The sequence below is a fragment of the Octopus bimaculoides genome, chromosome 9 (assembly GCF_046866305.1).
Source record: "Octopus bimaculoides isolate indiv1 chromosome 9, ASM4686630v1, whole genome shotgun sequence".
NCBI classification, from domain to species: domain Eukaryota; kingdom Metazoa; phylum Mollusca; class Cephalopoda; order Octopoda; family Octopodidae; genus Octopus; species Octopus bimaculoides.
This window is the reverse complement of record NC_142936.1, coordinates 28,779,186-28,806,215: the sequence shown is the minus strand read 5'-3', so window position 1 is coordinate 28,806,215 and position 27,030 is coordinate 28,779,186. Positions and strand designations below refer to the sequence as shown.

At 34.9% G+C, this 27,030-nt stretch overlaps 1 protein-coding gene across 8 annotated transcripts in view; it reads right to left on the bottom strand.

Moving 5' to 3' along the window:
- LOC106877599 (putative G protein-coupled receptor CG31760) overlaps positions 1-27,030 on the bottom strand; it is a 1,070,704-nt gene that overhangs the window by 30,134 nt on the left and 1,013,540 nt on the right. For all 8 annotated transcript variants that reach the window (XR_016243082.1, XM_089357298.1, XM_089357297.1 and 5 more), the window contains 2 exons: positions 19,737-19,943; positions 13,128-13,353 (listed from right to left, as the gene is read on the bottom strand). Coding sequence is in view for 7 of the 8 variants with exons in the window: in XM_089357298.1 (XP_089213424.1) it covers positions 13,144-13,353; positions 19,737-19,943 (417 nt within the window). In the remaining variant the exon portion in view is untranslated. The remainder of the gene's footprint in view (positions 1-13,127; positions 13,354-19,736; positions 19,944-27,030) is intronic.

Sequence of the window (27,030 nt, the reverse complement as noted above, 5' to 3'; positions counted from 1 at the left end):
TATCACTTAGAATGAGATGTCAGTGTTATTTCCAATTTTGCGTAATTTAGGCGACAATATATTCACCACACCCCTTATAATAAAACATTATTTGACGTCTCGTCTCTATAACTGTTCCAGGAGGCTCAACTTACGTAACACCCATATTCATAGGTGATACGTGCACACTGTCATAGGTGTGTGACCAGCGACCAGTCCGTATGAAAATTTCCTTGTGAATATTAGCATATATCTGCCAACTTTGTGTGTGTGCATGTATATATATAAAATTAACAGGATAACAAACCAACTAAACGATTAAGCATAGGATCACCATGCTACGATCCCTGTAATCCGATAGCGTTGACTACGTACCTGCTGTATTCAGAGTCGCTCTAGCAGCATTAAAATTTTTATACTACCTTTTTTTCGCGAGGTTTTCCATCATTAAATATATCGTTATTCGTCTTGAAGAAAAAAGAAACACATGCATCATATTTCTAAAATATTTCCATGATTTATAGCCGGAATGCTTTTGATCACAAGTCTGCTCGATTAGGGTTAATACAGGGCTAAACGACAATAGCAGGAGCAACAACAACAGTAACAATAACAACAACAACAACGACGACAACGATAACATAAAAACCATTAATAGCATTTTTTAAATAATTATGCTGAGCTATTTTCTAAAGGCAATCCAATCAGTAATTTCGTTTTCATTCATTAGCACCAAGTCCAATTTTGATTTTTCCCCTACTTAACATCAAATACACTCTTATTAACGCCACCATCTTAGATCTTTGTAACACTAATTTTTTTTCTAATTTAACGCCGGTGAGAAAATAGCAAATTATAAATGAGGTTTTAATTAGTGTTTCGATATCTTAGACACACACTCACATACACACACACGCACACATGCGCACATACACACACGTGGGCGTAGACTACTAAAGGTACATTGCATATATTTGCATTAATTCCGATCCCAGATCATTCTGTTCTGTTAATATCACAGTTTCAAGACGCAGGAATGGCTCTATTGTTAAAAGATTTACTTTGTAATCATGTAGTCCAGGGTTCGATCCCATTACGAGCCAAGATTGGGCTGCGCCTTCTTATTTCTTCATTGCCCACATGGGGCTAAACATAGAGGGGACAAACAAGGAGATACAAAGGGATTAAGTCGATTACATCGACCCCAGTGCGTAACTGGTACTTAATTTATCGACCCCGAAAAGATGAAAGGCGAAGTCGACCTCGGCGGAATTTGAACTCAGAACGTAACCGTTAAGTATTTCGCCCGGCGTGCTAACATTTCTGTCAGCTCGCCGCCTTTGGGCTGTGTCTTCTATCATAGCATTGTTACTGTGCACAGAAGTACGCTGGAATACGTGTCCATCCATCCATCCATCCATCCATACACACACACACACCGCTTAGTTCTCAAACGCTTCGTCATGCTATTCATAAATTTGTTTGCACAGAAGTATGATTTATAAAATCAAGTACTAGTTGTGTTTATTCTTTTCACTTCAAAGATGTTTTTTTTTAATATTTCCATGTGAAAAGTATCAGCAATATTTCATTTGATGCCCGCTGCATCACGGTGTCAAAAACGTGGAAAATACTGGTTTAGGAAGAAATATTAAAAATAGTTATGGTGGCGGGGTCATTCATATGTTTCAACACAAATAATATTGAAATAAATACACTTCTACTAAAGGCAGAGGGTGTCAACTTCCTAGAAACAGCACCCTAATCTTCAAACTGTGTCCTATCGTCTTCCAAACTTTCTTAGATACAGTTTGGAACAACGTTAGTACAGTCACCATTAGAATGTCTTTGATAACAGGTCTGCCAGTTGAAGGCCAAAACAACAATATATCTACAACCATCACTTCACTAACAACATAATTATAGGAGTTTTGATAGATTTTTATCTCTCACCTTTCGTATCTATTTTTAAATTATATTTATTTATTCTTTCAAATATTTCAAATTAGCCCAAGTGAGTAAAAAATCACCCAAGCTATATTAATGTGAAAAGAGCGATACTTCTTACAATCCCCTAAGCCAAGAATGCATTATCACTGCTCCAATGACAACAACATTGATACGTTAGCAGTAGTTTGATGATAGCAAAGCATTTACTCGGAGTAATACTTGGAATTATGATAGATAATCATTAAAGGACTTTGAAGCTTCCTACCACACAGCCACTCCTGCGCCTATATATATATATATATATATATATATATATATATATATATATATATATATATATATATATATATATATATATATATATATATATACATATATATATATATATATATATATATATATATATATATATATATATATATATATAAAATAACGGATAAAATTAATTAATTAATCAATTAGTAATTAATAATTTTACCAAGTAGTTTGGTTTGTTAAAAGAACCATTATCGGTAAACTTATACAAAAATTTTACAATTATAATTATAATTAGGGTTCAGCATAATAACTTCACTACATACCGAAATTTAGAAATAGCAGTTAAATACTATTCTACTACCATAAGATATCTCCCAGATAGTAATACTCCCAACTCACGCAGGCAAAGAGTACAAATAACGAATCCACCCGGCTTTTTTCTCTTTGCCTGCGTGAGTTGGGAGTATTACTATCTGGGAGATATCTTATGGTAGTGGAATAGTATTTAACTGCTATTTCTAAATTTCGGTATGTGGTGAAGCAATTTTGCCGAACCCTAATTGTAATTATACATTATAAATTTTTTGTATATATATATATATATATATATATACAGACGCAGGAGTGGCTGTGTGTGGTAAGTAGCTTGCTTACCAACCACATGGTGGGACCTTGGGCAAGTTCCTTCTACTGTAGCCTCGAGCCGACCAAAGACTTGTGAATGGATTTGGTAGACGGAAACTGAAAAAAGCCCGTCGTTTTATATATATATATATATATATATATATATATATGTATGTATGTATGTATTTGTGTGGCTGTGTTTGTCACCGCACCATCGCTTGACAAACGATGTTGGTGTGTTTACGTCCCCATAACTTAGCAGTTCGGCATAAAACACCGATAAAATAAGTATTAAGCTTACAAAGAATAAAATCTGGAGTCGATTTCTTCGACTATAGGCAGTGCTCCAGCATGGCCGCAGTCAATGAATGAAACAATAAAAAATACAAAGTGTATGTATATATTGGAATATATATATATATATATATATATATATATATATATATATATATATATATATATATATATATATATATATATATTCTTTTATTTGTTTCAGTCATTTGACTGCGGCCATGCTGGAGCACCGCCTTTAGTCGAGCAAATCGACCCCAGGAGTAATTCATTGTAAGCCTAGTACTTATTCTATCGGTCTCTTTTGCCGAACCGCTAAGTTACGGGGACGTAAACGCACCAACATCGGTTGACAAGCGATGTTAAGGGGACAAACATATACACACTCATACATATATATGTATACATATATAAGATGAGCTTCTTTCAGTTTCCGTCTACCAAATCCACTCACAAGGCTTTGGTCCGCCCAAGGCTATAGTAGAAGACACTTGCCCATGATGCTGCGCAGTGTGACTGAACCCAGAACCATGTGGTTGGTAAGCAAGCTACTTACCACACAGCCGCTTCTGCACCTATATATATAAAATTGTTGTTTGTTGGCCTAAAATGGCTTCAGAAGAAGTGTTGCTACAGTAGTGGTAGCGATAGCCTCAATCACATTAACAAACACGACACCAAATTATTTCTAAAAAAAAAAAAGTCTACAGAATAAAAGCTGTAGACAAATGAAAGAATTTATCATACAGAATTTCAGGTTTAAAATGTTGTGCAATGAAAAAGAGATGAACATTATTGGTATTGGAAACATTGACAACTAAAGACAAAACAACCATTTGAAAACACTGTCGATCACAAAGAAAGATTGAACTTGAGCTAACACAGAGAAAACGAAAAGAGAAAATAAATCACTAAAGTCAGTATCTTCTTGCATGACGAATTTATCCAAAATAGATGGTGTGGAAATTGACAAAAGAGTGTATTTCATGCTACTTCGAAAGAGAAATCGAAAGACGTCTTGCAGGCTGCATACTCCATCGATTGAGGTGGGGTACATGGAAACATGTGTCAGGTCATTAAGATCGAAAATTAGGTGCGGTGCTCTACAAACGTGTCTACATCTGTTACAATTCATGTGTTTCAGGGATACTAAGATCTGGATCACAAATTTTGTCCTTCTCTTTGTGCAAGACTTACAGGCATAAGGCGTCAAGTAATGTCTACATAGATTTCCTGGTCCCGATAACCTCTGATGATCACAAAGCTCTGTATTCTAGTGTAAGAGCAAACAGGTAATCGATCAAATTGATGGTGTAAGACAGAAGACCCAGTTGTTATACGAGTGTCAGAAAAGGTCACCTGAGAGTCTTTTGTCCAGAAAAAGAGGGAATGAAAAATATAAAAGGGAGTTGGAAAACAAGAGAAGAAACAATAACACCTGATCCCAGAGGTAAATACCATGGATATTCCTAACGTTGTTTTTATAGTGACACTGGTCAAAGCTCCAATCATAATCCAAGCCGAAGCAAACGAAATTGTCTTATTCTCAGTGTCACCAGCATCAGGAGCCGTCAAGGGAGGATCCAGCAGAGGGTTAATTACTAAGGCTATGAGTGGGAGCTCTTCCCATTATCCTGCGAAGATGAGGAAGATATATAGGCAGGAGAGAAGTATGAAAACGCCGGGAGTAGTGACAGAAGAAAGATGAATGTGGAAGAAATGAGCTCAGATTAAAGGCCAGAGGCTGAAAGAAGCGCCCAAACTCATAAACTGTCTGAAATCCAGGGTTGTGTAAATCGCCAATGATGACCTGACTGAACTGCTCAATGACGTGAAGGAAGACTAGAGGGATGCTACATTGCTACGAAGAAGATGGGGACCGAATTCATTGAGCACTAGGTAAAAACTACGACAATATGAATCGGGAACGTTCAACTTCCAGAAGGATAAGTAAGTTTTATACACCATTTAATTTCGATTTCAATATTTCTCTCATTCTACTAAAATACCCCAGACATTTTTTCATCTCGCAGTCTTTGATACCGTCTACTTCAAGTATAACAAGATATTTGTATCTTTCACCTTTGTCAACCTCCTTAATTTCCTCGTCCGTTGGTAATTTTATTCCTTCACTATTTTCACACGTTTCTCTTTTCATAGGCAAAATACAACAGACTCTATGCCGATGTTACTACTAAAATATTAAAATAGTTAAAAGAAAGGTAGATGGCAAGAACAATATAGCAGTACTTGCTGTATTTAGTTATGTTTAAGTTTTGAATTCAAACTCCTCTGTAGGTAACTTTATCTTTTATCCGTCTGGGATCAATAAGATAAATACCATTGAACTATTTGGTCACTAAATCGACTACATTCATTTCCAAATTATGTTGCCTTGTGTCAAAGTTATGAATCATTATTATTACTAGATGTTCGAAGGGAAAAATATATAGGAGTGAGAAATTCGTGCTTCAGAAAGACTACGGAAATAAATACTATGGCTGCAGAAAGGTGAATAAAGAAACGAGGGAGAGAAAACGTATCGTGGAGTGGTAGGTGCAAAGAGAGAGAGAGAGAGAGAGAGAGAGAGAGAGAGAGAGAGAGAGCGAGAGAGAGAGAGAGAGAGAGAGAGAGAGAGAGCGAGAGAGAGAGAGAGAGAGAATGAAAGAGAGAGAGAGAGAAAGAACAGAGTGAATAGTGTGGGAGAACGCATAAGTAACGTGGTAAGAGTTTTGTGGAAGATGAATATGCGCAGAAATAGTGTGAGGAGAGATGGAAAAAGAACGTCCGGAGTTCCAATTCAAATGAAATAGGAAGGAGTTGTGAGGGCTAGGGGTCAAGTGAAGTAAATGAGTAGTGGGAAGACAGAGAGAATTGATGGAGGAAAAGACATATGCGTAATAAAAGACTTGTACAAAGAAGGAGGGAGGGAGGAGGATGTAATGACAATAAATAATGAACTTTGAGGAGTGGTGGCAAGAATTATAAAGGAAAAGTGTTTTATTTCATATAGGGAAGACAAAATGACATGAACAGAAGGGAGAGCCGAAAGTTACAGAGGGGGGGGGGGGAAATAATGAAAATAGAAGAGTGAACATGTACCTAGTGCTGATTTGACAACACTAGATACAGCGTCGTATATACATTTTATATAATAGTATGTGCAATGAGTGCACATGCTGTACATAACATACGAGGCAAAACATAAACACACGCGCGCGAACACTCTCTCTCACACACACATATGCATACATATATACATACTTCTGTTTATATATATATATATATATATATATATATAAGTAAAAAAAATACACATTAAGTACAGGACATCACCAACGTGTGAAAAACATAAACACACGAGAGACAAGTACAGGACAAAAAATGCACAATAAGAACAGGACATCAACAACGAGTGAAAAATATGTAAACACGTAACGAGCGACAAGTATGAAACAAAATATCAAAAGAAGTCTAACTTGACTGTTTATTACTCCTTATTTCGAGCTTTCCACAAGATAGGAGAACGTCATAAGTCAGCAGCATCCAAAAAATTTTATAAATATAAAATTTGCAGAGAGTTAGCGTTCTGAACGAACAAACAGCAACAGAGTGGACGTACAAGTAAACAATCGACGAAGACAAACATTAAGGGCATTGTAATGGGTAACGCCTGGGATAAATTTTGAAAGGATATAGAATAAATAGAAGAGAAGAAAATAGTAGAAGAGAAAAACTGTTGGGAAGCGAGAGAAATGACGTCCAGCTACGTGGACGTCGCGTCCAGAGAAAACAGAGGTAAGAGAAATGGCCTGTAGTCACGTGTGAGCAAAGCGGCAGAGGGGAAGGGGACAAGAGAGAGGATGAAGGAAAGAAACAAAGGGAGTTGGGAGGAGCGAGAAGGAACGAAAGATACTAGGGAGTGGAAGAAAAACAGACAGGGGACAGCAAAGAACAAGGGGGAGAAACGGAAAATAAAGAGGATTATAGAGAGACAGAGAGAAGAAAGAAAACAGTCACGAGTTGCAGATTTATTTATAATTTCTGTCCACTCTGTTGCTGTTTGTTCGTTCGAAGCCCTTATTCTCCACAAATTTTATATTTTTAAAACTTCTTGATGCTGCTGTCTTATGAAGTTTTCCTATCTTGAAAGCTCGAAATAGGGAGTAATTAACAGTCGACAACTGAGGAGGAGTTGGACTTCTTTAGGTGTTTTGTCCAGTACTTGGCTCTCGTTACGTGTTTACGGATTTTCACTTGTTGTTGATGTCCTGTAACTATTGTGTATTTTTTGGTATTTTGTCCTGTACTTATCTCTCGTGTGTTTACGCGTTTTTCGCTCGTTGGGGATGTCCTGTACTTAATGTGTATTTTTTATTTGTTGATAATCGAACACCACGCAGCCTTGACCACAGTAAGTTCTTACATTTATACACACACACACACACACACACACACACACACACACACACACACACACACACATACACACACACACACACACACACACACACACACACACACATAATGTGTGAGTGTGTATGCGTATGTCTGTATAGCACAAAAAATACATATCATATGTAAAATAACATATATAGGAAATAAGAGACTAAATTAATAAACTTCAAGAGTATATATAGATGCACATATATATATATGCATATATATATATATAATATATATGTATATATGCATATGTATAATATATATGCATATATATATATGTATTATATATATATATATATGCATATATATATATATATATATATATATATATATATATATATATATATATATATATATATATATATATATATATATATATATATATATATATATATATGACCCTTCGAAGACAGTTGCTTCCATAACTTCTAAAATAAATTTTGGATTTTATGGCGGGTCAAAGTCGGGAACAAAAACAAGACAGTGGAAACGTACAAGGAAACCGGTCTAAGACAAACATGGAGGGTCGTTAGACCAGAACGAGGGGAAAGGTAGTGAACGCTGGAAGAAATATGTTCTTTGAAAGAGAAAAGATAGAAGAGAAAGATAGAAGACGTCCAGTCCTTAGAACGTCTGTGCAGGAAAAGAAAGATGGTCACACGAGGAAAAGAAAGCTGGACGATGCTCAAGTGTGAGCAACGAGAGAGAGATAGAGAGAGAGAGAGAGAGAGAGAGAGAGAGAGACAGACAGACAGACTGACAGACAGACAGACTGACAGATAGAGAAAGAGAGGGAGGGAGAGAGACAGAGAGAAAACGTTGAGGGGGAAAACAAAGGAGGTTCTGACTAAAATGTCATGTAGACTGTTATATTTGAAAGAGATAATTAGCAGATCGGATAGCAGTAAACGGAAGTGAGAAAGGAGGGTTACAGACGTCACAGGGTGGAAAGTAAGAGAAAAAGGATTTCGAATGTGGTATGAATGCAGCATAGTATGGCCAGCTGATAGACTTGGGCCAATGAGGGCGTTTGCAGTGATTTCTCCAAGAAATCCATTTATTGTGACATATATATATATATATATATATATATATACTGTATTTAGGGTGTTAAGAAACACCTACATTGCTAGAAATACAAGCCAAATCGCTCTAATGAATGAAAGCATATACATTAATAGAGGCCATAATCATCCGAAAAGTGCCGATTGATAATTCTTAATACTCACGCGTCAGTTTCGGCAATTTCCGTTGTCTCGTCAGTTAAGTGAGCTCAGCTTCGGCTCTTTCTGGACTCGCCTCGCTATTAGCATTTATGTTTTCGTCATTGAAATAATTGGATGATCTAGCGATTCGCTGATGTGTATATATAAAATTAATATAAACAGCAGTTTGCAATGTTTTACCAGAAAGGAGAATTACAAATGTCACTAAATGTGAAAACGGAAATTGCCGAAACTGACACGTGAGTATTAAGAATGCTTGATCGGCACTTTTCGGACGATTATGGTCCTTGTTAGTATATATCTTTTCATTCATGTGTGTTAACTACAACATTAGAGTGATTTAACTCTTATTTCTAGCAATGTGTTTCCTAACATCCTAGAGACATTTTAGTGATATTTGTATTTCTCCTTTTAGGTGAAACATTGCAAACTGCTGTTCATATTAATTATATATATATATATATATATATATATATATATATATATATATATATATATCAAATATTATTAATAAGCTTGAAAATGGAGAGATTCAATGAATATAAATTAATTTATTAATTCATTAACAATGCCTACAATTGTTTCACTTCACTCCCAATTTAAATTACAAAACAATAATAATTTAAGTCTGCATTTTGAGTATCCTGGGTAGAAACTAAATATTAATGATATAAGCATAATATAAGTATAACTTAATTTACAAACCAAACATAGGATAAAAATAATATAAATATAAACAATATATACTATATATTATATAATATAATACTTAAATATCAATTTAATAATAATATTGAGAATTGATCTTTATTAATTAATCAGATAATACATCTTATATTAGATGCAAATATTGTAAATCTATCGATAGCACCGATCTTGATGACGTAAAACACTTAATATATAGATGTACTAATCATAAGATCCGTATAACGTAAGCCTGTATCCATATATGTGTTCTCTCACACACGCACTTGAATATATATTATATAGAATAAACTATGAATCAATAACTAAATACAAATATAATTACTTTACTAATTATCTTACTGTCTCATATTATAATAATTATGATTGACTTTTTCATGAATTAGATTAAAGAATATAAAGTAATATGTTTGTATATTAACAAACTGATCTGACTTAATAACACATTACTAACAGGCGCAGGAGTGGCTGTGTGGTAAGTAGCTTGCTTACCAACCACATGGTTCCGGGTTCAGTCCCACTGCGTGACACCTTGGGCAAGTGTCTTCTACTATAGCCGCGGGCGGACCAAAGCCTTGTGAGTGGATTTGGTAGACGGAAACTGAAAGAAGCTCGTCGTATATATGTATATATATATATATATATATATATATATATATATATGTGTGTGTGTGTGTGTGTGTGTGTGTGTGTGTGCGCGCGTGTGTGTGTGTGCATGTGTTTGTGTGTCTGTGTTTGTCCCCCAACACCGATGCTAGTGTGTTTACGTCCCCGTAACTTAGCGGTTCGGCAAAAGAGACCGTTAGGTTAAGTACTAGGCTTACAAAGAATAAGTCCTGGGGTCGATTTGTTCCACTAAAGGCGGTGCTCCAGCGTGGCCGCAGTCAAATGACTGAAACAAGTAAAAGAATAAAAAAATACATTCCCACGCTCATATAAATTGACTTAGACAGTAAACATCTATATACACACATAAACTGGAATGGGCTATGTTTATCCATACTTATAAATGCATATATAGTAATAGAAATATTCGATAACCTTTTACTAATATACGTACACACCTACGCACTAATAACGCAACTTAAGCAGTAACGATCTGTAAATGCACACACACACACACACTCATACATAAACGATGACCTCCATACTTGTATTCAATAACCTTATGCCGACACACATACACACACACGTACACATAAATTAACTTAGGCGGTAAACATACGTATACACACATACGAGCACACATATAAACACACGAACGTAAACTCACATAAAAGCCAAAATGGACCATGGGCATCCATGTTTCGTAAAAAATCTTTTATTTTATTTTTTTATTATTTATATATTTCATTATTTTCATTATTTATTATCAATCTTTATTTTTATCCTTTATGTTTATTCTTACATGCTTTAATTCATTATTATTATCATTGTATTTAAATAAAAATAAAAATATTAACGCATGCGCGCGCGCACACATACACACACATACAATAAACACACTTTCTTTCGCTTAGTCTGTTGGAATATTTCAACTGATCAAAATATGAACTCTGTTAATGTCCATTTTGCCCTGAAGAACTTCCACCTAGAATACTGAAAATGCAAACTTATATTATTATATATGTTTTGTAATTTAAATTTGGTGTGAAGTGAAACAATTGTAGGCAATGTTTTTTTTAATAAATTAATTTATATCCATTGAATCTCTTTATTTCAAAACTTAATAATATTTGATGTTTTATAATATATGTATTGAAGAAATATCTCTTAAAAATATAATATATAAAACTATGGTATCTTGGATAAAACTATCCCTATAAAAGGTTTAAATATCCTCAAAGTGAGATTGTGTGTGTGTGTATATATATTTATATATATATATATGTATGTACTATGTGTATGTCTGTGTATATATATGTATGTATTTTAATATTGAGATTTCAATAAAGAGTATTTTAATTACGCCCCTCCCTTTTCTTTATATACTGTTGAATTAAATGAAAGAGAACATTTCTAGTTTGGGTTTATATGCAAATCTTAGCACTGTTTTCAGAACTTACATTCATTAAATGTAGTCTATGTCCTAAAAAAGCAGCATATATGTAGTTGCATGACCGGCTAGAAATAGAAGCTATATATCCCTTAAATCACCCTTATGTTTTAAAAATTGTGCCAGTAACTCATTGGTCAACATGGTATTAGACATATAACACCTAAAGAAGATGAAACGGAATGGTTATTACTGAACGCTTTTTGATCATATATATCCTGAATAAGGGCTGACCGAAGTTAAGCAACAGCAATGTTATACTATAATGAGTCAGAATAGCATGTGAAGAATCATTCAAAATGCTAGAAATAACAATTAAACTTCTTTCAAATCATGTCTTAATGTGTTAAAAATGGAAAGACTCGTTTTATAATGTAGTCTCAGGTTCCGTATTCCCATAAATTAAAAAAAATGGTATGTCCAGGGTTAAAACGGTTTTGATTATAATAGGTGAATTTGATCAAAGCCAATCTGGAACTAATCAATTACAACAAATATCACAAATCTCAGTAACTGAATTAGATGCTTTCGTGGTGGCGAATATCTAAGATGGAATGTTGCGCAGCGTTTACCACGTGACCTGTAATCAGAACCAGGATCCAAATCCAATGATTAGGGTGCCAGGCCGAGACAATTGCTGAACTCAGTAATTTTGACTAAACATAGCCAAAAGAATATTCAGAAAAATTATCTAAACTCAAACTTTTCCGATAGTTTGATGGAGTGAAGCAATATCGAAATACAAATTTGAACTCAAGATTTGTTACCAAGTCATCTGATACTTTCTTCAATCGGTCATATTGCTTCTACATAGTAACATTCTACAATATCGTTATGACATTGGTTATAGTAGTGCTCATAATGTGCATTACCATTTATGTATCATATAACAGAGACATTATCAACAAGTGATATAAGATCCCGTTTCAAGATCAGACTCCTTTCAGTACAGTCTTGTTATTCATATTAAATGTGTTTTATGTTGTTGTTGCTGCCATTATTGTTTAGCCCTAGGTCAACCTCACTTGAGTAATCATATGATGAAAAATATTCCAGCTAAGACTGTCCGCTTTTTTTCAGTGTATATAAGATAACAGTACCAAATGTGTCATTCATGTGTGAATTGAGGAACATTTGGTTACAATTTTTAAGTGGTCGAACGGCCATGTAGATTTCTCGCTGGTTCATTGGCATATAGATTACTTTCTTTGTTGTTGTTCTTTAAGCAAAATCAGCTCTGTTCATGCTGACCCATGATTCAAAAGTGTTCCAACCGTGACCAACCCATCTTTTTGCATCTATATTGTATATCTAGGACTGTGTTATATGTGACGTTAGTTTTTTAAGGCAGTAGGGAGTAAATTAGGGGGATTTGACTGTTTTAAATAGTAAGACGAGCGACTTGGTCGAGACTCCACCATTGGCTCTTGTTTGGTATAGTTTATTAAGAAAGATAAAAATAATTGCGTAATAGTAGCGCATCATAATATAGACAATTGTCTTGTCTGTTATATGTGACTCTTATTTGATTGAAGATTATTGCCACGCAGAAATAAGAGATTCGGCAAGGCAAGCTATTTCATTCTTACCATCTTGCTATGCTTCTTATAAACTTGTAGCCTCGTGATAGTCGTCCAAGTTGATTACCACACGTTTCCCGTTAATGTTCGGTGATGACGGAGTCGACTCTGGCAAGTCATCTTTTTTTGCCGCTTCCGTCATTGCCGACAGTTTATGTTGTAAGTGAGGATTGCCTAACTTCATGTTTCGCTGTTTAAGTAATTCCAGTTGAGTGTATAGGCGGCGGAATTCTTCCTGTTGGAGAAGATAAGACAAAGATCAACAAAACGAAACTGTTCTTTTTCACAACATAAAAAAAAACAAAAACAAAACAAAACAAAAGAAGATAATATCAGATGTATTGAAAGATATTACCGGAGATAGATATACATTCAATCGCGTATGGAAAAAAAAAGCAAACATTTACTGGAGGTCCTAAAAGTAACTCTCGATTAAACATTTGTCACTTTATAAATTTATTTTCTATTTCAGATTTGTCGTTTGTTTAGTGTGAAAAAAGGTATGATATGATTATAATAGCGACATTTAATATAACGACTCTATGTATAACACGTTAATGCACACACAGACATGGAACAGCGCTCTCTGTGTTAATTTCTATATATCAGGTCATCCCATAAGTTCTGTTCGAATTTTGAATAAAGAAAACAAATGATCAAATGTTATATTTAATTGAAATTTAATCATCAGTGTACTTTCCCTGATTATCTATGACTTCCTTCCATCTATTTACAAGCTTTTAAATCCCATCAATATAAAACTCTTTTGGTTTCAAAACTCTGAAATGGTCGGGAGAAAAAGGTAGATGAGGAATTTTTTCCAACCAAGCTCTTCGATCTTCTGTTATGTGATCTTTGCATTGTGGGGTCGCGCATTGTCCTGATGAAACATCACTCCTTTTCGATTCACTAAAGCAGGTATTTTTTCTTCAAAGCTTGGTTCAAACGCTCTAATTGCTGACAGTAGTCTTGAGCATTGATTGTTAACTTAACTGTCCGCTATCTTCTTCATCTTAACTGTCCGCTACCTTCTTTTGCTAACTGGTTTTTATCACCACTACAGAATTTCTGAAACCACCTTCGTACTGTGAGATCGCTTGTGGACCCCTCCCCCACGCTCTGCTGATATTGGCAGCAGTTTGAGAAGCGTTGTGCCCAAGCGTGAACCCATGCAAGAAAAGTGAGCGAAGGTCCTTTTTTGTCATGTTCATATTTAAGGGCGCTTATGCTTCAAGAATGTTTTCTGTCTGAAATAAGTAGAAAATTATTAAAGAGCATACATCAATAATTAAGTATGTCAAAATTCACCTAAAATATAATTAAAACACTATGATAAAATTGCGTTTCAAAATACATTTAGGCCATTATTTTCGGAACAATCTAATAACATACTAAATCTCTAGGGAGACGTTCTGTTTGCTGACATCCTACAGAAGTTCCTGGTAAGCTCCAAATGACCGAGATGGTGTCTGTCCCTGGAGAGGCGACATTATGCGGAAACACCGTTGAAGAGGCTGACGTTATTGGGAACATGTTTTGCTTTTAGTACACTAAATCTCTAAAGAGAAATGTTTTCCAAGAATAAGCAAGTATCGTCCTACGTTTGTGTGCACATTCTTCTTCTTCTTCTTCTTCTTCTTCTTCTTCTTCTTCTTCTTCTTCTTCTTCTTCTTCTTCTTCTTCTTCTTCTTCTTCTTCTTCTTCTTCTTCTTCTTCTTCTTCTTCTTCTTCTTCTTCTTCTTCTTCTTCTTCTTCTTCTTCTTCTTCTTCTTTTTTTGCATGACATATAGACACTTAAAAAATGATACTATTATTGTAAGCATATATGATATTATTTCTATATAGAATTTGATAACGATACTTCTTTGAAACAATTGGATATGTTGAAGTATATTACTTTGTGATCAAGTAGATAAGATTTCGAGACTTTTCAATAAAACGTTCAAAGGGTTTGACGATGGACTATCGAAATTGAAGCTTTTCATATTTTTCTCATTCACAAGGATCTAGTTGTTACTGTTGTAACCCTTGATCAAAGGTGTTCCGTAACAGATTTGTTTGATCATTGTCACGTTTTTTCAGATAAAATGTATATAGAACCACATTATCGAATGCGGCCTCCTTCTTCACAGTATAAAGTATGGCTTGAGGGAAAATTGGCTCTTGTTTCCAATAGCTCAAACAATCACATAAATATCTTTTTCGCTAGTTTGACGGTGTTCACATCTCTGTAGAAATAAAACAGGCAAGAAAATAAATCTTTCTCTAAATAGAACGCTGGCCTCTGGAAGATAGCTTCTCAGTGAGAGAAAATAAAATATTCAGCAGCACAAGGAAACGAATCTTTTGGAATCATTTGGAATCCCAGAGTTGAGTCACGTTGACTATACTTACAGTTAAATAAACTCGACCGTTTCGTGGTCACAGACACTGCGCTTGCCCGATGATACCATACGAACCACCAGCCTCTCAGACGGTGGCAGAATACCGAATCAATACAGCCCTCGACTTTAAATCTTAGTTTATTTCAGATGAAGAGATACAATTACGAAGAATATTAAGGAGAGAGTTGTTAGTACATAAGTTACAATATCAGTTCCTTCGTAGAAGAAACTTAACTATAGTTGCTTATGTGAATCATTTTAGGAGAACATAACTCAAAACAACCCCAGTGTATTCGTTCTTAGAAATCCGTGATATACTTAAATAATTATGTATTTATTGCTAATTATTTTTATCGCAATTTAATGTTTATAACGCCAATTCATCAGAAAATAGCTATGAATACACCTACTGGCACATATTTACACGTTGCTTTGTAATTTGTTTCGTCACTTTAATGTAATCAATGTAATATTGGCCTGTGGATGTGAACACACTAGAAGTATTGCTTCCGTTTCTTAAACCATGATAGTTCCATGTTGAAAATTTGAACGTTATTCCTCCGTCATCGATAAGTACCAGTAATATAATGTTAGTCTACGAGGTAGCTGAATCGATATTCTTGTTGCCAGATTGTTAGCTGAAAAGACGTTCGTTGGAAATGCATCACTGATTTTAATTACTTGTGTCAAAGATATTTAACGTAACATTATATCAGGCTGAGTAAAAGGTAGGCAACGTTTTGAAATATAAAATTCATCACAATATATTTCAACAATGCGGACATTTCATTCATCAAAGTAAGTACCATTACATTTTTGCCAACGAGTTACAAGTTTGTTTATTCCGGTAACATAAAAACCTGGAGTTCTGGAGCTGATGAACTCTTTGAACGCACTTTCAGTATCGGCTTGATTTTTGAACTCCTTCTCTCGCTAGAAACCATCAAGGTGCTTGAAAAAGTGATAGTCGGTAGGAGAAAGGTCTGTGGAATAAGCTGGGTGGTGAAGAAATTCGTAGCCACGTTCTTTCAACTTCTAGAGAGGCGTCATTAGTGAAACGTGTGGTTGAGCATTGTCATGAAGAATGATTGGCCGTCTTCTGTTGACCAGTCGGGGACGGAGGAATAGCAGTTTTTCGTTCATTTTGGCAATTTCATGGCAATATGTTTCTGTAGTATTGGTTGTTCCGGGTTTTAAAAAGTTATAGTGGATGAGTCCAGCACTACACCACCAAACAGTCACCATAACCTTCTTTTTGAAGAGCTCGGGTTTAGGGTAAGTTTTCGGTGCTTCATTTTGGTCCAACCACTTCGAAGAACGTTTTCTATTATTGCACAGAATCCACTTTTCATCGCAAGTTACAATACGGTCGAGAAATGGATACGTCTGGTTACGGAGAAGCGACGAATAAATTTCGTATCCACGCATTTTCTGATTTTCATTCAAATCGTGTGGTACCCATTTGTCGAGCATTTTTGATTTTTTGATCGCATGCAAATGGTTGCAGGCAGTTTTCTGGCTAACTAGAAGTTCTTTTGCCAGTTCTCGAGTTGTTTTACGTGGAGCTTTCTCAATGACGGTCTTTAATTGGCCATCATCAATGACAGATGGGCGTCCACTACGATCACGATCTTCAAGACTCAGGTCTCCAGTGCGAAATCGTTTCATCATTTTCGAGCTGACCATTCGATGGTCATTTTCTCACCAAACGTTTCGTTGATAGCGCGAGCAGTTTGAGCTGCTTTACGTCCTTTTTTGAAGTTGAATAGCAAAATTGTTCGAATATCATGCTTTGACAGTTCCATTTCAGATGATTGTAACAACGGTGAAAAAATATCAATGTTAATTTACTGATGCATCTGAGCAAACCTATGTCTATATTATCAGACACTTGCAAAAAAATGTTGGAGAAAAATTCAAAACTCTGCAACAATCCGGTACAAATTCTTCATCGTTCAAATCATTGCTTACTTTTTTACTCAACCTGATACATATACATCATGAAGTGACACACCATAATTAGCTGAAAATTTCAGCTAATTTAGTCCAAGGTTAGCCTGATTAAACAGAAATGTTCTTCATGCACAGTGCTTTGAAAGCCACATTATCCGATATGTCCTGCGGTTTTAAAAAGATTTGGCTGCTATTTCTAGCCTAACAATTTCTTTTGTTGGTTTACATCCCTCTTTGAGGCATATTTTTCTATTTTAATTTTTTTGTTTTATTATTGATCAACAGAATTTATATAATTGCGACGGTTCGTGGCCTAGTGTGGAAAGAACTATAGGAAGTCATGCAAGAATAAAACATGACTATTCTCTTCTATTCTCTTTCTAATTTCCCTCATTGGAATCTGGTCGATCATATCGATACCAGTAGACATATATTTCAATCAAGTACTTACTTTATCGAATTTACTTTGCTGAACCGTTAAGCTATGTGACACAAAGAGATACAAAATAATATAAACGCACACACATTCTCACGTGTTTACACACAAACGTACGCGCACACACACACACACACACACACACACACACACACACACACACACACACACACACACACACACACACACACACACACACACACACACACACACACACACACACACACACACACACACACACACACACACACACACACAGATAGTTTGGGTAAATCCCATCTGTTTTATCTGACGAATTTCTAACTGCAAATTTCTTACATATCTATCTAGCGTGTAAGTCTTTTTAATTCCTATTAGTAAATGAAACACTTATAATAAATAAAACCCTAAAATTTCCACTTTCCTGATTTGTTACATACATACATACATACACGCATACATAAATACATATATTCTCTCTTTATACATACACACGACCTATGTTATAATCCCCACTCATGTTTACACAACGAAAGGGGCAAAACTAGCCGGTATACAACACTTGCTCATGTGATTCTTTTCCTCATGTGATTATCTTTCTTTCCCTCCAGGGCTGTCGTAGAGACTGCACGTATCCTATCTGCCCCCCTCTCTTCTATCTTTTCTCTTGTCAAAGAAAATATTTCTCCAGCGTTCGCTATTTTACCTTCGTCTGGTATAACGACCGTCCATAGTTGTTTTCGTTCTGTTTCCTTATATGTCTCCACTGTCCTGTTTTTGTTACCAACTTTGACCCTCCGCAAATCCCAAATCTTATTTTGGTTTGCGGGAGCAACTACCTTCAAAAACTCATATTGTCGCTCAATGCTCGAAATGAGGAGTAGATGGACAACCGACAATTGATGAAGGGTCGTTATTTATGTTACTTGTCCTGTTTTCCGTTTGTTTCTCTCATTGATTGAGTATTAAACTCTTTTGTTTTCGTATTTCATGTTGTTTACAGTTTGTGACGTCCTGTACCCATACATGCATATATATATATATATATATATATATATATATATATATATATATATATATATATATGTAGCAAATCAGGAAAGTGGAAATTTTTGGGTTTTATTTATTATACGTGTTTCATTTACTAATAGGAATTAAAAAGATTTACACGTTAGACAGACATGTAAGGAATTTGTAGTTAGAAATGCGTCAGAGAAAACACCTGGGATTTACCCAAACTATCTGTGCGCGTGTATGTGTGTGTGTGTATGTGTGTGTGTGTGTGTGTGTGTGTGCGTGCGTGCGTTTGTGCGTAAACTCGTGAGAATGTGTGTGTGAATATAACGGAAGAAGGGGAGATCCACACCGTGTTCTACAGAAAAGCAGCCAGTAGAGATGTGTTTGTCCAATACAATTCAGCACTTTCACTCGGTGTTAAAATAGGATACGCCAGAAATTAACTTGCACGCATCCAGGGCAAGTGCAGCAGAACGGAGGACAAGGTGACCCACACTACACGCTTCCTAGATAAATTGAAAACCAACGGGTACCCTAGATCCATTGTAAATCGGCTTAAGTACCCAAGATTATTCTGTTAGAAATAGCAACGAAATCTCCTTCAAATTACAGGAGATATCGGATACTGTGACTTTGAAAGGACTGTGCATGAAGAAAGAATGGGACGGATACCGATGGATTACTTTTGATCATGCTTTTGATCATATTTCTGTTTAATCAAGGCTGGCCCTGGGCTAAATGACAACAACAATAACATCAACACCAAATTCCATAAAATAAATTTTATAAGAGATAAGAAATGGGAAGTTTCCAGCTTAATCCACCACCAATTTAAACATTTTTGCTCACCTGTATATCTTTCTCAAGGAAACTTTCATTTTCTCCTTCCTCTGTTTTGTCTCCAATGGCAGAAGGATTACCACTTGAGGTAAATGTACTTAACACTGCTGTTGTTGACTTGGAGCCTGGTACGAATTTGCCAGTTCGTGCTAACATTGTCGAATGCGACTGCTGTTGCTGTTGTTCTTTCCCTCGAGTCTTGTATACGTGGTATGCCTGTTATTGAAAGAGGAGACTAAAGTTATGAATAATAATTTAATTATAAAGTGTTTCTGTAGTACAGCCTTTGTGTAACGATGAAGTTACATAACAAGCGTAACACTTGAGAAATTTATCAATGAAAATTAGAAGAAATGAATAATTTCACAAAATTGCTTATGCCATTCTGATCACAAAATGTTAATTAAATATGAAGCTTTAGAACTAAATAAAGTTGTCGAGGGACGGGAAAATGTGCTATTGAAGCTTCTGATGATTTACCGAGAAAATATCCTCCAAAAATTGGTGGTTTCCTAATTAGAGAAGTCTAATTAATAGTAATGGAAACAAAATTAATATTCACCACACATAACTGTTGTACTTCTCTGTATATGAGAAAGAGAATAATAAAATCTCGCATTGGCACAAGGTCAGGAGCTAGGAAGGAATGTTTGTCAATTGAATCATCGGATGTACGTGTTCTATAATTCAATTCTATCAAACATGGACAGATGTGAAGCAAAGTTACAGACAAATATTTCGTATATTCGATGAAATAAAATAAAATAAGAAACTTAAGAGAACTTATAAACCTATATAAGTGTGTGTGTGCGCGCGCACGCACACACACACACATTTATGTGTGACACTTTGGGCGAGTGTCTTCTAGTATAGCCTTAGCCGACCGAAGCCTTATGAGTGGATTTTGTAGATGGAAACTAAAAGAAACTCGTCGTATATATATACATCCAATTATATATATATATATATATATATATATATATATATATATATATATATATATATATATATATATATATATATATATATATATACATATATATATATATATATATATATGTATGTATATATATATGTATATATAAAAAGTTTCTTATGTGTGTATTTATGTTTGCGTATATGTGTGTATATGTATATATATGTATATATATATATGTGTATATATTTGTATATGTATATATGTATATATAGGAGAGTACATGCATATGGGAGTATGCATATTTTTACACATACACATGTTTTTTTTTCTGTACGTATGTGTACATGCAGTTGTTTTGATTATATACCTGTATATTTTTGTTTATGTAGATGTATATATGTTGTTTCTTCGTGTGTATACGCATATTTATGTTTTATGTTTCTTGTATACATGGATATCTTTATCAATATACGTATGTATGTATACGTATATAAGTGCGTGTATGTATATGTGTATGTATGTATATGTGTTTGTATGTATATGTCTATATATATATGCATGTGTGTGTATATATGTATGTATCTGTGTATATATGTGTATGTGTATGTATGTATGTATGTGTGTATATATATATATATATATATATATATATATATATATATATATGTGTGTGTGTGTATGTGTGTATGCGTATATATGTATGTGTGCACGTGTGTGTGTATATGTATGTATATGTTTTTTAGATATATTTTTATACGAGAAACTAGGTTTATGTTTTTTAGCTTATTATTGTTATTATTATTATTATGTTGTTTTTTTCTTCTTTCTTCAAATTTTCTTCCGTTTCTTGCCGAGTGTTTTCCGTACACCTAGGGCAGAGAAACTCGTTGTATGCATTCCCACTTTACACACGCAAATTCATAGGTAAAACATGTATTTAAGAAAAAAAAAAAAAATTCATGAATGGATGTTGTTTTTCACAGCGATAATGCTCTTCTCAGTACATGAGTCGTTCCAGTTAGCACGATTTTTTGCACTTCCTGTAGGGATGGTAAGCCTGGTATCATTTTCAAATAGGTTTCAGTACCTTTTTTCTTTATCATTCCTAGAGATCCTACAATCACTGGTATGGTAGTCGCCTTGAGGTGCCACGTTTTTTCAATTTCTGTTAGCAAGTCTTTATATTTACTGATCTTGTCAAATTCTTTCGCCGCTATATTATGATCAGAGGGAATACTCATGTCAATTAATAAACACGTCTTCTTTGTCTGATCTTTTATAATAATATCCGGTTTATTAGCTTTTATAGTCTTGTCGGTATGTACGGGGAAGTCCCAGAGAATCGATACATTTTCTCCCTCAGTCACAGCTTCAGGATGGTGTTTATACCATTTGTCAGCGGTTTTGATATTATAATGCTGACATATTGTCCAGTGCAAATACTGGCCGACTCTGTCATGTCTTGCTTTATATTCTACAGGTGCTAAGACTCTGAGATTAGGTGGTCTATAGTTTCAATCGCATCGTTACAAAATCGGCATTTTGGGTCAGCTCCATTTTTTATCACATTGGCTTGGTAGTTCCGGGTTAATAAGCTTTGGTCTTGAGCAGCCAATATGAAACCTTCACTCTCTGCTTTTAGCCCTGAACTTCGTAACCACTGATGCGTGCGTTTCTGGTCGACATCAGCTTGTTTGCTACGAGCCACATACTTGCCATGCAGAGGTTTCTGTTCCCATCTGCTTGCTAATTTTTCATGTGTTTTTGTATTTGCAATTAATTTTATTTTCTTTGCAGCAGCAGTTGGCGCATTTCCTTCAACCTGATCAAGCTGGTGGGTATCTAAGAGTTCGGTAGCGAATGTTTTGCTCTCTTTCAGAATAGAGTGAAGTTTTTTCGGTCTTTCATGTTTTTCAACAAGTTTCAGCATCCAATCGTTGGTTGTTTCAAGGTATTTGGCCAGTCCGATTGTGGTGGTTTTGTACGTAAGTTCAAGCTGGATCAAGCCTCGACCTCCCTGAGCTCTGGGAAGGTAAAGACGATCCACGTCTGCCTTTGGATGGTGCATCTTATTACAAGTCAGTAGCTTGCGGATTTTTCTATCAATTTTGACTATTTCACTGGTATTCCAGTTAAGCACATTGAAGCTATAAAGAACAACTGGGACTGCTAAGGAATTTATGGCTAACACCTTATTATATGCATTCAGCTCAGACTTCAGAACTGCTCGAACTCTTCTATAACATTCCTTCCTAACCTTCTCTTTCATGCTTGCATGCTGGATACCAGAGACTTCATTTATTCCTAGGTATTTATAGGTTTGTTCCTGCTCAAGTTCTTTTATTACTGTTTCGACATCTAATTCTATTGAACTTGACTTTACTAGTTTCCCTTTCTTAAAAGTGGCTTTGGCACACTTTTCAAGGCCAAACTCCATCCCGATATCATCACTGAATCCTTTCACAGTATGTAATAGTCCCTGAAGCTCTTCCTCATCTTTGCCATATAGCTTTAAATCATCCATATAAAATAGATGGCTTATTTTCTTGTTGTCAATTTTGTAGCCATACCCTGTTCTATTCAGTTCACTTGAGAGTGGTATCAGTGCTATGCAGAAAATTAGTGGTGAGAGCGAGTCACCCTGGAAAATGCCACAGTTTATGCTAATATTGTTTGAGTGCAATACTCCATTAGAATGATACAATTGCAGCGTCGTGTTCCATAGTGACATATACTTTAAAAAATCTGAAATCACAGGAGAAATTTTGAAAATGTCCAGCGATTTCAGAATCCACGAATGTGGTATGCTGTCAAAGGCTTTTTTATAGTCAATCCATGAAGAGCTGAGATTTCTGCGCTTGTTATGGCAGTTCTCAAGGATCATGCGATTAATTAAGAGCTGATCTTTGCATCCGTATGAGCCTCGTCTGCATCCTTTTTGTTCAGTGGGAAAGAGGTTATTCTCTTCCACAAACGTATGTTTTCTCCACTAGAATAGATGTCAAAATTTTATAGGTAGTAGACAAACATGTTATAGGCCGGTAGCTTTTATTTTTGTTTTTTCTATATACACACCCATATATTTTGTGTGTAGTTTTATGTATGTAGGTTTGTGTGTATGCGTATGTTCTTTTGTTAGTGTGTACACACACACACACACACACACACATATATATATATATGATTGTATAGGTGTATACGTGTGTATTCCGTGTGAATTAATTTTTTTCCTTTATATATTTTTTTATACCTTTAGAATTATCTCCTCTCCGCTATAACTCTCTGACCCGTAAATATTTCTAAGTAAATAATCGTTTATTAAGAATTATTTATCAACAAGTTTTTTCCAATGGTACTATATATTTTTCTCTATAAAACTTTTAAACTTTTTTCATTGCTTACCACCCATAACTGTTCATACACTAAAACAATTTTAAAATATAGCTATCTAGTCCCGCTAGATACTTACTGTTATTATATTGTTTTCTTTGTATTCAAATATATATATGCGTGTAGGTGTATATTGTTTTTATGTAAGGGAGCGTGCATTTGTGTATGTTAGATACGTGTGTTGATGTTTTGTTGACACTGTGTTTTGTCTCGGTTTTTTCCTACTTATTTTAAAATATATCCGTTGGCCAGATTAGTTTATAGTTTATTACACATATAGACTCAAAAATGCATTAACACGTCCCTGTTTCTCTTCCTTTTCCCCTTTTACAATTTATTTGCAAATATCCGGTCAGCTTCTCCGACATAGCCTCTTTGTTTTTCCTTCTAAATTTTTTTGGTAGTACCTTTTTTGATGTTTTTCTTTAATTTTTCACACTGACGAGAATGGTAATACATAACTATTTTAATTATTATTATTATAATTAATGGTTTTATTACATGTTTGTATTACCATTTGAACTTTTAACATCTCTTTTCCATTTTTATAATTGTTAGTAGTGGTTTATATTAGATTTTATCTTATACATGTCTATAACGAACTTTACTTGTTCCAGTCCTATATTTAAGAGATATTTGATGGATATTTGTAAATGATGTAAATAATGTTTTTAGCTGTTATTTTCATATTTTAATTGCTTGCTTTAGCAGGCTATCATTTTGATATAATGAATATTAATTAGAAATATTTCTTTTTGGACTCCCCAAAAAGTTTGAATTGTTCTACTTGAACTTATTCTTTCTCTTTCGCTCACTCTCTTTCTCTCACTCTCTTTCTCTCACTCTCTTTCTCTCACTCTCTTTCTCTCACTCTCTTTCTCTCACTCTCTTTCTCTCACTCTCTTTCTCTCACTCTCTTTCTCTCACTCTCTTTCTCTCACTCTCTTTCTCTCACTCTCTTTCTCTCTCTCTCTCTCTCTTTCTCTCTCTCTCTCTCTCACACACACACACACACACACACACACACACACACACACACACACACACACACACACACACACACACACACACACACACACACACACACACACACACACACACACTTAATTTACAAGGAAAGATCCGGATATTAGTTACCACAGGTACATGGGTAATAATTCCAAGGAGAAGTGAGAAGTGTTTTGGAGGATATAAGAGAAATGGAAAATGGAGACAAACGCACAAGATGTTATTTAAATCAGTTATATCACCGACAAATATGTTTCGATGGATACATTAAAATTAATCCGGGAGGAAAAATAAGGTGGAGTAATGTATTAATCTCATCATATAAATAACAATGTTCATTAATAAGCTATTTTTACAAATGTAAGATATTATAATATAATATATAGTATATAAAAACAACAACAAAATATGGATAGATAACGCTAGTAATTTTAAAAATACCGTTAAGAAATTTGACGTCATAAGTCGAGAAAGGAGGAAAGAAAGAAAACATATGTATATCTATGTGTGCTTATGTCTATGTTTGTCAGTCACCACTGCTTGACAACTGGTGTTGGAGTGTTTCCATCCCCCGTAACTTAGCAGTTCGGCAAAAGAGACCTATAGAATGAGTATCAGGCTTTAAAAAGTAAGTACTGGGATCGATTCATTCGACTAAAAATTCAAGACTCTGCCCCAGCATGACTGCAGTCTAATGACTGAAACAAGTAAAGGGTAAAAAATAAAAGGTATATATATATATATATATATATATATATATATATATATATATATATATATATATATATATATATATATATATATATACCTTTTATATATATATTCTGTTATTCTTTTACATGTTTCAGTCATTTGTCTGTGGCCATGCTGGAGCACCGCCTTTAATCGAACAAACCGACCCCAGGATTTATTCTTTGTAAGCCTAGTACTTAAACTATCGGTCTCTTTTTGCTGAACCGCTAAGTGACGGGGACGTAAACATACCAGTATCGGTTGTCAAGCGATAGTGGGGAGATAAGCCCCTTTTTTAATAGATATAAAATGGTATATTTGTTGGGAGAAGTAAAAGTCGAACCCATACGTGACTGATACTTTATCATATCGTACTCGAGAGTCGGTGGTGTTGTAAATCAAAATGTAAAACAACATCAAGTAATTTACTCCAAAGTTCAATTTATTTACCGATCCATGTTCTGCCAATGACGATAATTTTTATCATTATGATTAAGATGAATACGATTAAAACAAATATGTTAGTAGATAAATGTTTGTTCATATGGTGACTGACTCTTGACCTTTTCAGGACGAAACGTTTATAAAGGGTAGAAGTGATGTTGCTCGTTTTTATTAATTGTAGAATAATTTATAAGTTATAAGAAGGCAGCTGCTCGAAATGTCAGAATTAGCTGTTCGTTATGGCACACAAACTTATTTTACTTGGCATAGTTTATTAATTGCATGCTGAGAGACTTGAAAACCAAAAGACGTCTTACTGAAAGATATTTAAAGTGAAGTAGGGAGCGGAGGACAAAATTGTGGGTGTGTTTGCATGAGAAAGAGAGAGAGGGGGAGAGAGAGAGAGAGAGAGAGAGAGAGAGAGAGAGAGAGAGAGAGAGGGAGGAAGAGGTAGGGATAGAGCGAGAGAGAAGTAGGTAAGAGAGTGAGAAAAAGACAGAAAATTTATTGTTTGAGAGAGGGTACTACGGAGAAGTAGAAAGAAAGAACGATAAAGCGAGACAGCAGAGCAACCGGAATAAAAATTAAGAGAGAACGAGGAGAAATGGAACGAGAAGTCGATTGTACGAGAAGCTGATAATATGAAAGGAAGATATAAGAGGAGATGAGATGAGTAGAAACTAGAACAACAGTGATGAAAAGCATATTAATTACAAATTTTCTAACACGTTTTGCGTTTCAATAGCTATCATCATAATTATCTTTCTCTTCTTCTTCTTTCTCCTTCACATCATTACATTTCGCATCATA